Below are 13,906 nucleotides of genomic sequence, written 5' to 3'. Positions count from 1 at the left end.
GCATCAGGAGTGGTTGTTGACCCATCAACAGATCCAACGTCTGACTGGAGGCATGAGACGTAGGGTGGTATGCGTCATCCGGGCACTTTGCCGTTATACCCCTACTGATCTGTTTCACGTGTCATGTCAAGTAGAGAGTTTAAGGAACATTTTTACATGAAACATCAAACGTAACTCGTTTACGTAATCATGCAGCTCCATACTTTTTAAGGTATTGTCTAAAGTCAAAAACAGTACCTGTGTAACCATGATGTTTTTGTCAGTAAATTTCAATCACCACTCACCAATATCTTCTTTATTTGTTGTCAAATGTTTGTTCTATCAGATGACATTGGTATCGCCCAGCTCCAGTGATCAGTCATCCCGTGCCATGATTTTTGCCATTGTCACGGTTCAGAAATAGGGGTGTGCTTAACTTTTTTCTTTGTGTATACGTCTGTTAGAGAGAAAATGTTTCTTTTGCTAATATAATGCTATTAGAGACGAGTATCACTATTTATTTGTTTATGAATACTTTGGAGATGTAAAAATGAAACTATTGCCATTATAATGCTTAAGAGGCCTTCTATGTTCAATATGATAAATTTATTTAAGCAAAAAGCCATTATATTAAGGAAACTTTCTAGATTTTTCTGCCAAATAAGTGAGTGAATAAATTTCTGTTCTGTCACAGAGGTTTGGTGATCCAACATGAACAGAAGGCAAACATATATGTGGGGCAGCAAATATGACACGAGGTTGAGTGTCAATTCATGTTTTATTCCATCTCAACGTAGACAATAAGGAAAAACCTACAACATACAAATATCACAAGCTCATTAGGTTACAATCACTGAGCAACAGAAGGAAAATATATTTCTATGTTAAGTTACAACAGCACACTATACACCCACACTTGACGTTTGACATTGTATAAAAGCACAAGTTCATGTATTGTATTTGATTGTATTTGAACATAAATGAGTGAGTATGGTTTTATCCCGCTTTTAGCAATATTCCAGCAATATCACGGTGGGGGACACCAGAAATGGGCTTCGCACATTGTACCCATGTCGGGAATCGAACGTCTAATTCACTTTGTCTGGGTTGTCTTACCATGCATGAATGGTTTCTCCATGGCTCAGTGTAATCCGTGTAGTCACAAACCCGTATAATCTGTTTAGGAGTGGGGCGGTCGGGTAGCCTAGTGGTTAAAACGTTCGCTCGTCACGCCGAAGACCCGGGTTCGATACCCGACATGGGTACAATGTGTGAAGCCCATTTCTGGTGTCCCCCGCCGTGATATTGCTGTAATATTGCTAAAAGCGGCGTAAAACCATACTCACTCTGTTTGGGAGAGACTGTCAATGATAATAGGGGTGTTTGGGTAGAGACAACTTGAGATTAAGATTGATAGCAGCGTATTTATTCAAATTCTTTGTAATGGGATAAGATTAATTCAAGGTTTGTTTTCGAAATGTTAATGAAATAACATAGTTTAACAATTACGGTACATTTGTACATAAAAAAGATAAAAGTCAGCGGAGCATGATACATTAAAACACATGTACAAACGCCACCCAAACGTTAAAATCAAGAATAATTCTTGGTAAAATATTACAATTAACATAATCACGGCACCTGGAATCTGGGAGGAAAGTGCTGCATGTCGTTGATACCTAACGCCATTCTGAAACCCACAGACAAGGTGATTCAAAGATCCTGGTACATTGGTGTATTCTTCCTGCAGTGTTTTACTGTACGATAAACAACTCACACTCGTCCTTATTTCTGATATGAGATATCCACATAATGTAGGCATACAGTCTCTTTAAGGATGTTAGTAAAAGGTACATGCTTTAAAAATATTTACCTGTATTTAAATAGTGATGACTCCATGGATACAATCCGACCTCGGCAATGTCCATTTTAAGAACAGGGGGCTAAGTTTGGTAGTTCCCGGATATTTTCAATGTTCACGGCTATTATATATAATTGTCTCCCAATTCCGATTGCGGGATCGGGTGGTCAGACTCGCTGACTTCGTTGAAGCATGTCATCAATCCCAAGTGCGTGGATCGATGCTCATGATATCATTCACTGGATTGTCTGGTCCAGACTCGATTATTTACAGACCGCCGTCATATAGCTGGACTATTGCTGAGTGCGGCGTTAAACAACAAACCAAACCAAAACCAAAACCATTTCCGATTGCCATATCTCGCCCACTTCCGGATGCGGTCGTTCGGCCGTGGCGTTTTTCTGTGTTGCCAAGCTACATTTATTGGGGCACAACTCACAAGACACTTCTCCCTCAAAGATGACGACGACGTTCAGTCTACGACGTCATCGCGTTGCGATGCTAGAATCTCAAGAAATGACGTCATGATAGAACAACGTTTTATCGTAAAATAAACCAGCTTCGTTCTTCATTGTACTTTGCGATTTATCGCGTAACTATCTTATATGAAGCTATAAATGACATACGTTCCCCCACGCCTTGAATCGATGCTTAACCCGTGTTTTCCTACATTTCCTACAAGTTTCTACATTTGCTCTAATGTGAGACGTTAGTGTGCGACGAGATACATTTCTAAGTAGTGCGGGTATTCAAAGAGTATTTCTCTGTAACGCAGTGTACATGTATTATGTCAGTTTGTAAAATTTTCTTCATGTTGTTATCAATTTGTGTGCGTGCGTGCGTGCGTGCGTGCGTGCGTGCGTGCGTGATTCAAGTGTGTGATCCATATATATGATACATTTTTCTTCTGTTTTGCTGTAGGTCTTGTGTTTTCAACGGGCGCCACCTGGCGGGAACATAGAAAGTTTAGTATTACCACTCTTAGATAATTCGGAATGAGCAAAACCATTCTCGAGGATGCAATACAGGAAGAGTTATCGTTCTTTCTTCAGGCCATCCACGAATGTGTCCACACGGACTTCAATTGTAACCGCGTTCTCAACAACGCTGTAGCGAACATCATCAGTTCTGTGGTTTCCGGAAAACGGTTTGAATACACCGATCCTTTGTTTGTCAAGTTTATGAAATGCCTGGACGAGAACATCAGAAACATTGGCACAGCCAATGTCCTCAACGTTTTGCCCATTGTTCGCTATTTACCGGGGGACTTATTCAAATTTAAGCAAACTCTTCGAAATATATCTATGATTGATAAAGAAATAATTCGTCCGTTTATTGAAGACAACAGGAACAACTACGATGACAGTAACGTCACCAACTTCACCTCTGCTTATATCAAGGCCATACAACAGCGCCGTCAGGAAGGTCAAAACACGAATATGAGTGGTAAGGTTTCATAAATCATTGAACATACTAGAAAATGCAGAGAACATCAATGCAACAGTAACAAAATGTTGTTAATTTGAGTATCGCCAGTTTGAATTGAGGGGGAACTAACCATCCGTAATCCAGAGTTTCCGAAGAGTTATGGACCCGTGGAGATCCGTGTAGAATAGGTCTTCAGGATCCAATGCTAGCTGTAAAAGGCGACTATGCTTGTCGTAAGTGGCGAATAACGGGATCGGGTGGTCAGACTTGCTGACTTGGTTGATGCATGTCATCGTATCATTGTGTAGTTCAGACTCGATTATTTACAGACCGCTGTCATATAGCTGGAATATTGCTGAGTGCGGCGTTTAACAAATAAATATATAAACAAACAAACAGAAGATTTATGTTTTTTCTCAAACAAACAGTGGTCTTAATGGCGTCTTTTGTCTGAGAAACTGCGCCAGTTTATACAGTAAGAGGACACGTCACCCGAAACCATCGACGGTGTTCATGACTTCACAGCCCGTGAATGTAACCAATATGATCTCGGCAATTTATATTTGCCTTTCTCTATCCAAGTAATCTGAATACATCCTTGCTTGTCAAGTGGCCAGCAGGTGAATGTCTATTTACTTAGCTTGAACATTTTAATAACCGACCACTCAAAATAGTCAAGATAATTAAAATACCCTCAACACATTTAAAGCGACTTTAAGGAGAGAATGCAGAGGTTAAAGAAACACTGACTGGCGACTGGTCTTACATGTATTTGTAGAATTCCTATTTTCTTTGATTATATGTTGTAGATGGGAATCTAGAGACATGCCTTAGAGACCTGTTCATTGCCGGCTCTGAAACCACAGCTACTGTCCTCCGATGGGGTCTGGTGTATTTCCTCAATTATCCGGATGTACAAGAAAAGTGTTTCCAGGAGATCCTAGAAAACGTCGGGCAAAGCAGACGACCCTCCATGAAGGACAAGACCAGCTTACCGTACGTCGAGGCAACGGTTACCGAGATACTGAGGTGTGCCGACATCATACCAAGCAGTCTGCCTCACTCTGTACCCCATGACGTAGAGTTCCGGGGATACACCTTCCCTGAAGGAATCACCGTATTACCTATGTTGAGCTCTGCCTTACATGACCCGGATCTCTGGGGCGATCCTAGGAACTTCCGGCCAGACAGATTTCTGGACACTGAAGGGAAGTTTCAGAAGATGAATGAGCATATTCCGTTCTCCCTCGGTAAGCATTTACACACGCAACCCAACTCAGGTTTCAGATCTAGCATGAAATTAGGCTGAAAGATCACATGAAATAATACTGTTTTTAATAGGGGACTGAATTCACGATCCCTTCTCTGTCGGTAAACGTATTCGAGTATACGATGTGTCTCTGTCGGTATAAGGACGTGTCTATACCATTCCTGTCTCTGTCAGCATAATGATCTGTATATACGATCTCTGTCTCTGTCGGTATTATGATCTGTATTTATTATATGATCCCTGTCTCTGTCGGCATAAGGATCTGTGTATCCGATCCCTGTCTCTGTCGGCGTAATGATCTGTATTTATTATATGATCCCTGTCTCTGTCGGCGTAATGATCTGTATTTATTATATGATCCCTGTCTCTGTCGGCGTAAGGATCTGTGTATCCGATCCCTGTCTCTGTCGGCGTAATGATCTGTATATATTATATGATCCCTGTCTCTGTCGGCATAAGCATCTGTATTTATTATATGATCCCTGTCTCTGTCGGCGTAAGGATCTGTTTATACGATCCCTGTCTCTGTCAGTATTAGGATCTGTTTATACAGCTCTTCATCTGTCGGTATAAGTATCGGCACATACGATACCTGTTTTTGTCAGTATAATGGCCTGTTTATAGTCTTTCTGTATATAATATTTCCTAATTATCCAGACCCCAGCTTAATGTTCTCTCTGTGTTATTTTCAGGTCACCGAGCATGCCTTGGCGAGGCCTTGGCACGGATGGAACTCTTCCTCTTTACCACCAGCATGATACAGGAGTTCGAATTCCGGCCTGTAGACGGGGTGAGCCCATCTCTACAGGGACTGCCCGGCATCGTCTACCGCCCGCAGCAGTTCAACATGAAGGCAATACCAAGGGCAAAATAACTACTCATTGGTCTTGTAATCTCCATGTCGACCGCCTCCGTGGTCTAGTGGTAGAGCGTCTGCCCGGAGAGCGGAAGGTCCGGGTTCGATCCCCGGCCGCGTCATACCAAAGACGTTAAAAGATGGTACTTGTTGTTACCCTGTCTGGCGCTCGGCATTAAGGGGCTAAAACAAGGACTGGTCGGCTCGGAGTCAGTATACTGTGTCAGAGTGGGGTATTCATGTTAAACTTCGGCATGGTATCTCAGTGGGCTAGCACTATAAATCGGCATCAGACGGTCTAGTGCAAGAGCCACACACACACACACGTGCATGCACGTCGCGATATAAGTGCAATACTCTTGGACGCGACGTTAAACCCCATTTCACCTCACCTCGCCTGTAATCTCCATATAACCATAAAAAGTTCCATGAGTAACGTTCCACGACTTGCTTATACATCAAATACTTGCAACTGCGGTCGGGTAGCCTAGTGGTTAAAGCGTTCGCTCGTCACGCCGAAGACCCGGGTTCGATTCCCGACATGGATACAATATGTGAAGCCCATTTCTGGTGTCCCCCGTCGTGATATTGCTGGAATATTGCTAAAGACGGCGTAAAACCATACTCACTCACTCACTCACTCACTGAACCAGACCTGTCTTTACAGGGCGTGATATAGAGCATTACTGACTGCAGCGTTAAACAAACAACGAAACAAACAAAGAATCAACACCACTTCATGTGACATATGTTTGACACATCTGAATCAAAACATATCGAGGCTAATATTTTGCCAGCTGATAACTGTCAATTAAATTCATTCCTTTAGTTCTGTATCTTTAATCAAGTTATACACCAGTCCCTTATATGCTATATGTAACTCAGAATAAACTATTTATTCAATGTTGTACTTTTCTGTTCAAGCTAAATTGACGTTAGGTTAAACAAATGGTCTTCCAACAAATCATTGTCACTAAAATTAATATAGTCTAATATACGTGTCTAAAGGAGACAGGGGCGGTCGGGTAGCCTAGTGGTTAAAGCGTTCGAATCCCGACATGGGAACAATGTGTGAAGCCCATTTCTGGTGTCCCCCGCCGTGATATTGCTGGAATTGCTAAAAGCGGCGTAAAACCAAACTCACTCACTCACTAAAGGAGACGCTATCTCGTTCTTCTTACCAAATTATTTTATGCCTATATATAGCATGAAAAAATGCAAGACGTGAACCCACGTGTATACGGAAAGAAATCATTTGTTGTCAAAAAATATTTATGTATTAACGTTTTTTCTGTAAATCCTTGAAAATGAACTGAACTTGGATGAAAATTATTCACATGAATTCACATTATTCACGAAAAGGTAGGAGCTGCATTAGTAAGGCCAAATTTTCCCTTCAAGGAGGTCAATGGTCCATTGTCAAAGACTCTCAGACACACTCTGTGACCTGAGAATGAATGAGTGAGTTTGCGGAAATCAAACTATTGATGTATAATACTTTGCCTGTCCCAATATTTATCACGTAAGGGTTAGTTGCAAGTTAAGGCATGATGGTATGGTTTGTTTGTTGTTTAACGTCGCAATCAGGAGGTCCAGCTATGTGACGGCGCTCTGTAAATAATCGAGTCTGGACCAGACACTCCAGTGATTGACGTTTTGAGCATCGATCCACGCAATTGGGATACGACGACATGCATCAACCAAGACTGCGAGCCTGACCACCCGATCCCGTTATTCGCCTCTTATGACATGCATAGTCACCTTTTACGTCAAGAATGGGTTGCTGAAGACCTGAAGTACAATTTGGCCGCTTGTACTTGTCCGGACTTTTGCCGATTTTATTGTACTTGCCCACTGAGATACCATGCCGCTGTTTATTCCGAGCGCAAGAAATACTACCTTTTAGAGTTTCCCTATATGTCTCAGTTGTCAATAGTGAATTTGGCATGGTAGATAATATTGGCATTGGGCACAATAGAAACTATGGATAAACACTCTTCTTTTTTTCAGTTAGCCAGTTAGAATGAAAACACTACCTATCTCAGATACAGCACACTGCTGTTATACGGATCTTCTGCGATCAGTTCAGTTTAAAATAGTTTTGGTGAAAAACAAATCACTTGACATCCATACAACTTCCTAACGAAACAACTTATCAGAGAACCTACTTTAAGCACATTATTTACTTCTCTTTGTGTTTCAGTAATACATTCTGAGGAAACTGGCACACATGTTACTGATGACACACACAAACTTATACACGATCAGATATAGTCTGATAACACAAGTTAGGTTTTGGAAATACAAACAATGAAACAACCTCCAACAAAAAATGTCATGACTGTCAGCAGCTTAACAATAGACGTCCGCGGTCCCATTACATTACTTCACGTGTGTTTTTTTTTCAGGTGAACAGTTTACTTGCCTTTGCGTGTGTTTGTGCTGGTATCCACCGTCTGAGAAGGATACGCTCACCTTTTCGCAAACCCCTGGTATCATGACTATTTGATAGTGATTGATAAACACATGCTAATGCATAGTCAAATTAAAAACCCGTACGAAATTGACATCCGGTTCGCAAACAACATGGCAACTCCCGTGCCGAATTCGTTCGATTGCAGGATTTGCAGAGCAAGTATAACATTAACTAGGCGTAGAAAGATAAATCCTTTCATGTTTTAAATCAAGATGCCCAAGCGATTTGATGCACTTTGCAAGGTAAACCCCGTTTTATTGCAATATGTATATTTATTATCGATGAAATCGTCTTGAGTGGGTACATGCACATGAATCACATGAGCTGGATTCTGAACGGCCAGTAGTGTGGTAAATTGAAGGGACGTAACTCGTAACAGCCACTGGTGAAGCGACGATCAGAAATGTTAGTTATTTAGTGGGACCTTTTAAAGTCAGTTAACTCCCTTGCCTCAGGAAAATGGTTTCACGGGACATGGCCTATGAAACAGTTTCCTACCAACTGATTGACAATTATTTCATGCCAGACGTGTTATTTGACTAGTACATGTGAGCCCCAGTGAAGATCTTGGTTAGAATTGGTCTTCAGTAACCCATGCTTGTCGTAAGAGTAGACTAAAGGGATCGGGTGGTCAGGCTCGCTGACTTGGTTGATGCATGTCATTGTGTCTAAATTCCGTTGATCGATGCTCACGATGGCAATTACTGGATTGTCTGGTCCAGACTCGAATATTTACAAACCGCCGTCATATAGCTAGAAGATTGCTGAGTGCGGCGTTAAACAACATTGTTGTCAGGTGTTTGTCATAAATAGAATAGATAAGTATCGGTACTTCGCAGTTAAGAGCAGATGGCACCCTTTTAGATATACACTAGACTGTGCTGGCATGTGTTTGAGGAGGAGAAATAATGACACAGAGGTCTTAGTCACCAAAGCATGATAGAAGCCATCCTCCACAGGTCCTCCCAAAAAAGCATCACTCACACTAACAATGACACCCAAAATGTATCAGTGAGTGAGTGAGTTGGGTTTAACGCCGCTTTTAACAGTATTACAGTTATATCGCGGCGTATCAGTTTAATGTGGGAGGAAGCCCAAAGTGATGCAGGTCTTAGACGTTTACCACTTCGCTGAAACCCACGAGTACGGGTATGGTGTTGACAAACCTAGAAACATAATCGGGGCGAACCGGGATTCGAACCCACAATCAAAGGTTTCTGGCGTGCCTAAGGGACGCAACTCTGCACAGCGAATCGTGGCGCCTTAGACGACTGAGCAGCCCGTGCCCCCCCAAAATGTATCAGCATGTATCCGAATTTCTTTCAGTTTTGTGGACAAACATTGTCTCAAACTCTGCAAACACCAATGGACATGCCCTGCTCCACAACTCGAACAATGATTGAAGTGTGCGCAACATTAGACTACAGTATTCCACCGTGGATTCTCAGGCCTCACTCTAATGGAGGCAGGAATCATCAAAATTGCAGATTTCTTCTGGCTTAAATATGTAACGAAATATTTCTAAGACATCACTAATTGATCGATGACTTAAAGAAATATTCTTTTGTCTGAAACATTTATGGTGGTAACAAATACTCCTTTTTGATGTGATGGTTTCAATAAACACCGACCGCTTACACTTTTTTTTAACAAGAGTCCAACATTGGACATCCGTGAGAAAGACTGAACACTGCTTCTGAGAGTCAATCTGTCCATACAACGAGGAAACGAGCACCACCCTCATTTTCAGTTTAAGTCCAACTTGTCATGAAAACATAATTTTTTTTTTTAAAATCCAAAATCATCAAAAGGCATCAGTGCACCACGAGACTGATCCGAAAAGCAAGGGTGTTGCTCCAGATAACAGACGGACATCGGACATGCTGATCGCTATAAATCGCTATAAAATCTACTTAAGAAGAAATTGGTTGAATTAACATACAACAAATAAATATTGCACAAGGAGACCCATTCGGACAGCGGTTATTGTTAATACATTCAAAAGCATCCTCTGATAATATATATGTTTACTGACGACGCGTTCTAGTTCTTCTTATGAAATGTACTTAATCCTATATACACAAGCATATAAGAAGACGTGTACGCACATTTATGTGAAAAGAAATCACTCATTTGTCAAAACATGTTTATGTTTTAATGTTTTTATCTGGAAAGCCTTGAAGGGCTTCAACTGATCTGGGATATCATTTACACATGGCCCTTGGTACAGCCCGAATCGTAAAGGTGGGAGCTGCATTGGTAATGCCAAGTATTCCTTTCAAAGGTGTTAACGGTCCATCGTCTGGGAGGAACTGGAACTTCTGTATCATGGCCACCAAGAACAGGAACAACTCCATACGGGCCAAGGACTCTCCAGGACACACTCTGCGACCTGAAGATAAATGAGTTAGTGAGATAGCGCAAATCAATCTGAAGTAGTGTCATTGTTGCCTGTCTCAAAGTTATCATATACGAGTGAGTTGCCAGTTCATGATGAGATAAGCTTTACCTTTGATATTTGTCGACCGTTAATGTGAAGAAATGTTACAGCATGGTTTGTGTGAAATGTAACTGCATAATTACCCATAGAGAAGGGGATGAACTCATCTCTCTTCAGGTACTTCCCTTGGTCATCTAGAAATCGCTCGGGTCTGAAGTTTTGTGGATCACCCCACACAGTTGGATCATGCAGTACCGAGTCCAAATTTGGTAGGACAGTCACGCCCTTGGGGAACGTGTAGCCCCGAAACTGGACGTTGTGGAGTACACCGTGAGGAACTGCAAGTGGGGCTATGGTTGAGCATCTATGGACCTCGCTGATGGTGGCTTCGACGTAGGGAAGATTGGTCTTGTCCTTCATACTAGGTTTTCTACTTTCGCCGATGTGTTCTTGTATCTCCCTGAAACACTTCTCCTGTACTTCCGGGTTGTGCAGGAAGTAAAGAAGAGTCCAACGGATTGTGGTCGCTGTTGTCTCAGTTCCAGCTATGAATAAATCTCTCACCGTTTTCACCAGGTGACCTCCTAACAGAACAAAAAAAACATGACAATCAGCAGAAAGGCAGCATACAGTGGATACTCAGTCGATTTTTTTGGGGCCAGACATAACTGGAATAGTCAATTGATGCACGAGAGAACGGCAAAACGATCATCAGCATAGAAACAGGTTTACTCCTTTCAGAAATATATTTTCTCTACAAGAAATATGATTGCGTAAGCACATTGTTTCTGCTTAACATTGATATTGTATTTTAATTCAAGATGAGGTGAAATGGGGTTTAACGTCGCGTTCAAAATGTTTGCATTTACACGTGTTTTTTTGCCCACTGAGATACCACCTCTAACGTCTTTTGGTATGACGCGGCCGGGAATCGAACCCACGACCTTCCGCTCTCCGGGCAGACGCTCTATCCACGGAGGCGGTCCTATTTCCATTCAAAACATGCAATTATTTTCTATGAAAAGAGGGGATGAGCCTAACTGGAGTAATTTAGGCTTAACCTCAAATGTAAATATAATTCCATATAATCATGGAGTATGGTGTTATTAAGATAGTTCTTTGTCAACTTACTATCAAACGTCTCGTCGCTCCCACGGAGTTTCATTTCCTTGATGTAAGCTGTGATGAAATCGTCCACATTGTCTTCGTCGTAATTATTGAAATGTTCCTCAACATCTTTTTCAATTTCACCCTTTTCTACTGTAGCAATATTTTGCATAAGTTTTTTAAATTTGAAAAAGTCTCCTGGGATAAATCTCACAATTGGAAACATGTTCAGGATGTTTGCTGCCCCGAGTGTCGCCAAGATTATATCTGTAGATTTTAAGAACTTTACAAACCTCGGATCAGTATATTCGAATTGCCTCCCCAAACAAACAGCGCATATGATATTGGCCACGGCGTTGTGCACGAGTCGTTTACAGTCAAAGGCAAGTCCATCCTTGTCCTCAATTGCTTTCAAGAAGACCGTCAACTCGTCGTGTATTTTGGCCTCCAGCGGGGACCTCCCCATCCCAAAATCTCTGAGTGTTGTTAAAGCAAATTTTCTTTGTTCTTTCCAGTGGGCACCTGAGGTCCCCGTTACCCCTGAAATGGTGAAAGTAAGGTGAGGTGAAATGTCGCGCTGAAGATTATTTCACTCATATTGTCACTTGTATGCACGTGTGTAATTTGGCTGCTTGTACTCGTCCGGACTTTTGCCGATTTTATAGTACTAGCCTACTGACATACCATGCCGCAGTTTAACATGGATACACCATTCAGAAACATTATACTGACAACGAGCTGGCCTCTCCGTTGTTAACCTCCTATTCCAAGCGCAATGAGAAAAAGATCACAAAATACCATTTCACATACCTTTGCCTCGTGCAAAAAACTCCGTAAGAAACGATTTTGGTCTTTCTGAGAAAACGTCACCATTCTTGACAAGGGCCTCTTTGATGGCGCTGTACCCGCTCAGGACAATAACTGGCTCATTGAAGATGTACACGCTGAAGATGTCGCCGTATTGACGTCGCAGTTTGCTGAAAGTCACTCGGGGATCGGCATCCATTTGAAAAATGTTGCCCACCAGTGGCAGAAGAGGGGGCCCGGGGGGAAGACCGGGGAGACGCCGCGTTGACAGCCACAGAATTAGTAATACAGTGATACACACCAGTATCAGAGATGTATTAAACATCAACAGTCCCGCCAATAGAGTTATGGCTGCCAAAGTTGCAGCAGAGCCGGAGCTGACCATACTTGCAACCGTACGTGTGTAGTGTCTACGGTAAACTGACTTGTTTTTATCGCTCGCTACACGTTCCCCGGCACGAGGCGAGGTTAGGAGGTGGAGAGTTGTTTTGGTGTAAACTAGGTCATTGTGGCGTTGTTGTTCTCCTTGGGCCCTGTTCAGGGTGACACCGATAAGTGCCAGTACACGTGGGCCCAGGGAAGAATTGGGTTACATAGACTGGCGGCACGTGTTGGACGACACGAGACATGAAACTGGTATTGTTTATGGACTCAATGAATCAATCAATCTTTATTCAAGAAATAAAGAGGCCAATCGTCTATATTGATGTGAGGTGAAATGGAGTTTACCGTCGCGTCCAAGATTATTGCACTTATATTGTGACTTGCATGCACATCAGTAACATGTGTGCCAGTTTCCTCAGAATGTATTACTGAAACACAAAGAGAAGTAAATAATGTGCTTAAAGTAGGTTCTCTGATAAGTTGTTTCGTTAGGAAGTTGTATGGATGTCAAGTGATTTGTTTTTCACCAAAACTATTTTAAACTGAACTGATCGCAGAAGATCCGTATAACAGCAGTGTGCTGTATCTGAGATAGGTAGTGTTTTCATTCTAACTGGCTAACTGAAAAAAAGAAGAGTGTTTATCCGTAGTTTCTATTGTGCCCAATGCCAATATTATCTACCATGCCAAATTCACTATTGACAACTGAGACATATAGGGAAACTCTAAAAGGTAGTATTTCTTGCGCTCGGAATAAACAGCGGCATGGTATCTCAGTGGGCAAGTACAATAAAATCGGCAAAAGTCCGGACAAGTACAAGCGGCCAAATTGTACTTCAGGTCTTCAGCAACCCATTCTTGACGTAAAAGGTGACTATGCTTGTCATAAGAGGCGAATAACGGGATCGGGTGGTCAGGCTCGCAGTCTTGGTTGATGCATGTCGTCGTATCCCAATTGCGTGGATCGATGCTCAAAACGTCAATCACTGGAGTGTCTGGTCCAGACTCGATTATTTACAGAGCGCCGTCACATAGCTGGACCTCCTGATTGCGACGTTAAACAACAAACAAACCATACCATCATGCCTTAACTTGCAACTAACCCTTACGTGATAAATATTGGGACAGGCAAAGTATTATACATCAATAGTTTGATTTCCGCAAACTCACTCATTCATTTTCAGGTCACAGAGTGTGTCTGAGAGTCTTTGACAATGGACCGTTGACTTCCTTGAAGGGAAAATTTGGCCTTACTAATGCAGCTCCTACCTTTTCGTGAATAATGTGAATTCATGTGA

General features: G+C 42.0%; 2 protein-coding genes across 2 annotated transcripts; one reads left to right on the top strand and one right to left on the bottom strand.

Moving 5' to 3' along the window:
• Nucleotides 1-2,835: 2,835 nt before the first annotated feature.
• Nucleotides 2,836-5,479, top strand: LOC124118463 (cytochrome P450 2D26-like). Its single transcript, XM_048381162.1, has 3 exons — nucleotides 2,836-3,286; nucleotides 4,078-4,518; nucleotides 5,231-5,479. Exons 1-3 carry the CDS (start codon nucleotides 2,836-2,838, stop codon nucleotides 5,410-5,412), a joined length of 1,074 nt encoding a protein of 357 aa, XP_048237119.1. The 3' UTR covers nucleotides 5,413-5,479.
• A 4,527-nt stretch (nucleotides 5,480-10,006) lies between these two features.
• On the bottom strand, nucleotides 10,007-12,653 carry LOC124147840 (cytochrome P450 2U1-like). Its single transcript, XM_046518632.2, has 4 exons — nucleotides 12,228-12,653; nucleotides 11,442-11,957; nucleotides 10,454-10,894; nucleotides 10,007-10,262 (listed from the first exon to the last, which is right to left on the bottom strand). Exons 1-4 carry the CDS (start codon nucleotides 12,607-12,609, stop codon nucleotides 10,075-10,077), a joined length of 1,527 nt encoding a protein of 508 aa, XP_046374588.2. The 5' UTR covers nucleotides 12,610-12,653; the 3' UTR covers nucleotides 10,007-10,074.
• Between the last annotated feature and the right edge of the window lie 1,253 nt (nucleotides 12,654-13,906).

The sequence above is a fragment of the Haliotis rufescens genome, unplaced genomic scaffold (assembly GCF_023055435.1).
Source record: "Haliotis rufescens isolate VD_foot unplaced genomic scaffold, xgHalRufe1.0.p SCAF_1, whole genome shotgun sequence".
NCBI lineage: Eukaryota > Metazoa > Mollusca > Gastropoda > Lepetellida > Haliotidae > Haliotis > Haliotis rufescens.
Note: the sequence above shows the minus strand (reverse complement) of the source record. Positions and strands in the feature narration are given on the sequence as shown.

Bases quoted from the DNA above. Each gene is read 5' to 3' on its own strand.
- LOC124118463 (XM_048381162.1), top strand. From the start codon at position 2,836: ATGAGCAAAACCATTCTCGAGGATGCAATACAGGAAGAGTTATCGTTC. The intron at 3,287-4,077 runs GTAAGGTTTCAT...TATATGTTGTAG, and splicing joins TCAAAACACGAATATGAGTG to ATGGGAATCTAGAGACATGC. The intron at 4,519-5,230 runs GTAAGCATTTAC...TGTTATTTTCAG, and splicing joins GCATATTCCGTTCTCCCTCG to GTCACCGAGCATGCCTTGGC.
- LOC124147840 (XM_046518632.2), bottom strand. From the start codon at position 12,609: ATGGTCAGCTCCGGCTCTGCTGCAACTTTGGCAGCCATAACTCTATTG. The intron at 11,958-12,227 runs GTATGTGAAATG...TCACCATTTCAG, and splicing joins GTTTTTTGCACGAGGCAAAG to GGGTAACGGGGACCTCAGGT. The intron at 10,263-10,453 runs GTAATTATGCAG...ATTTATCTTCAG, and splicing joins GTTCATCCCCTTCTCTATGG to GTCGCAGAGTGTGTCCTGGA.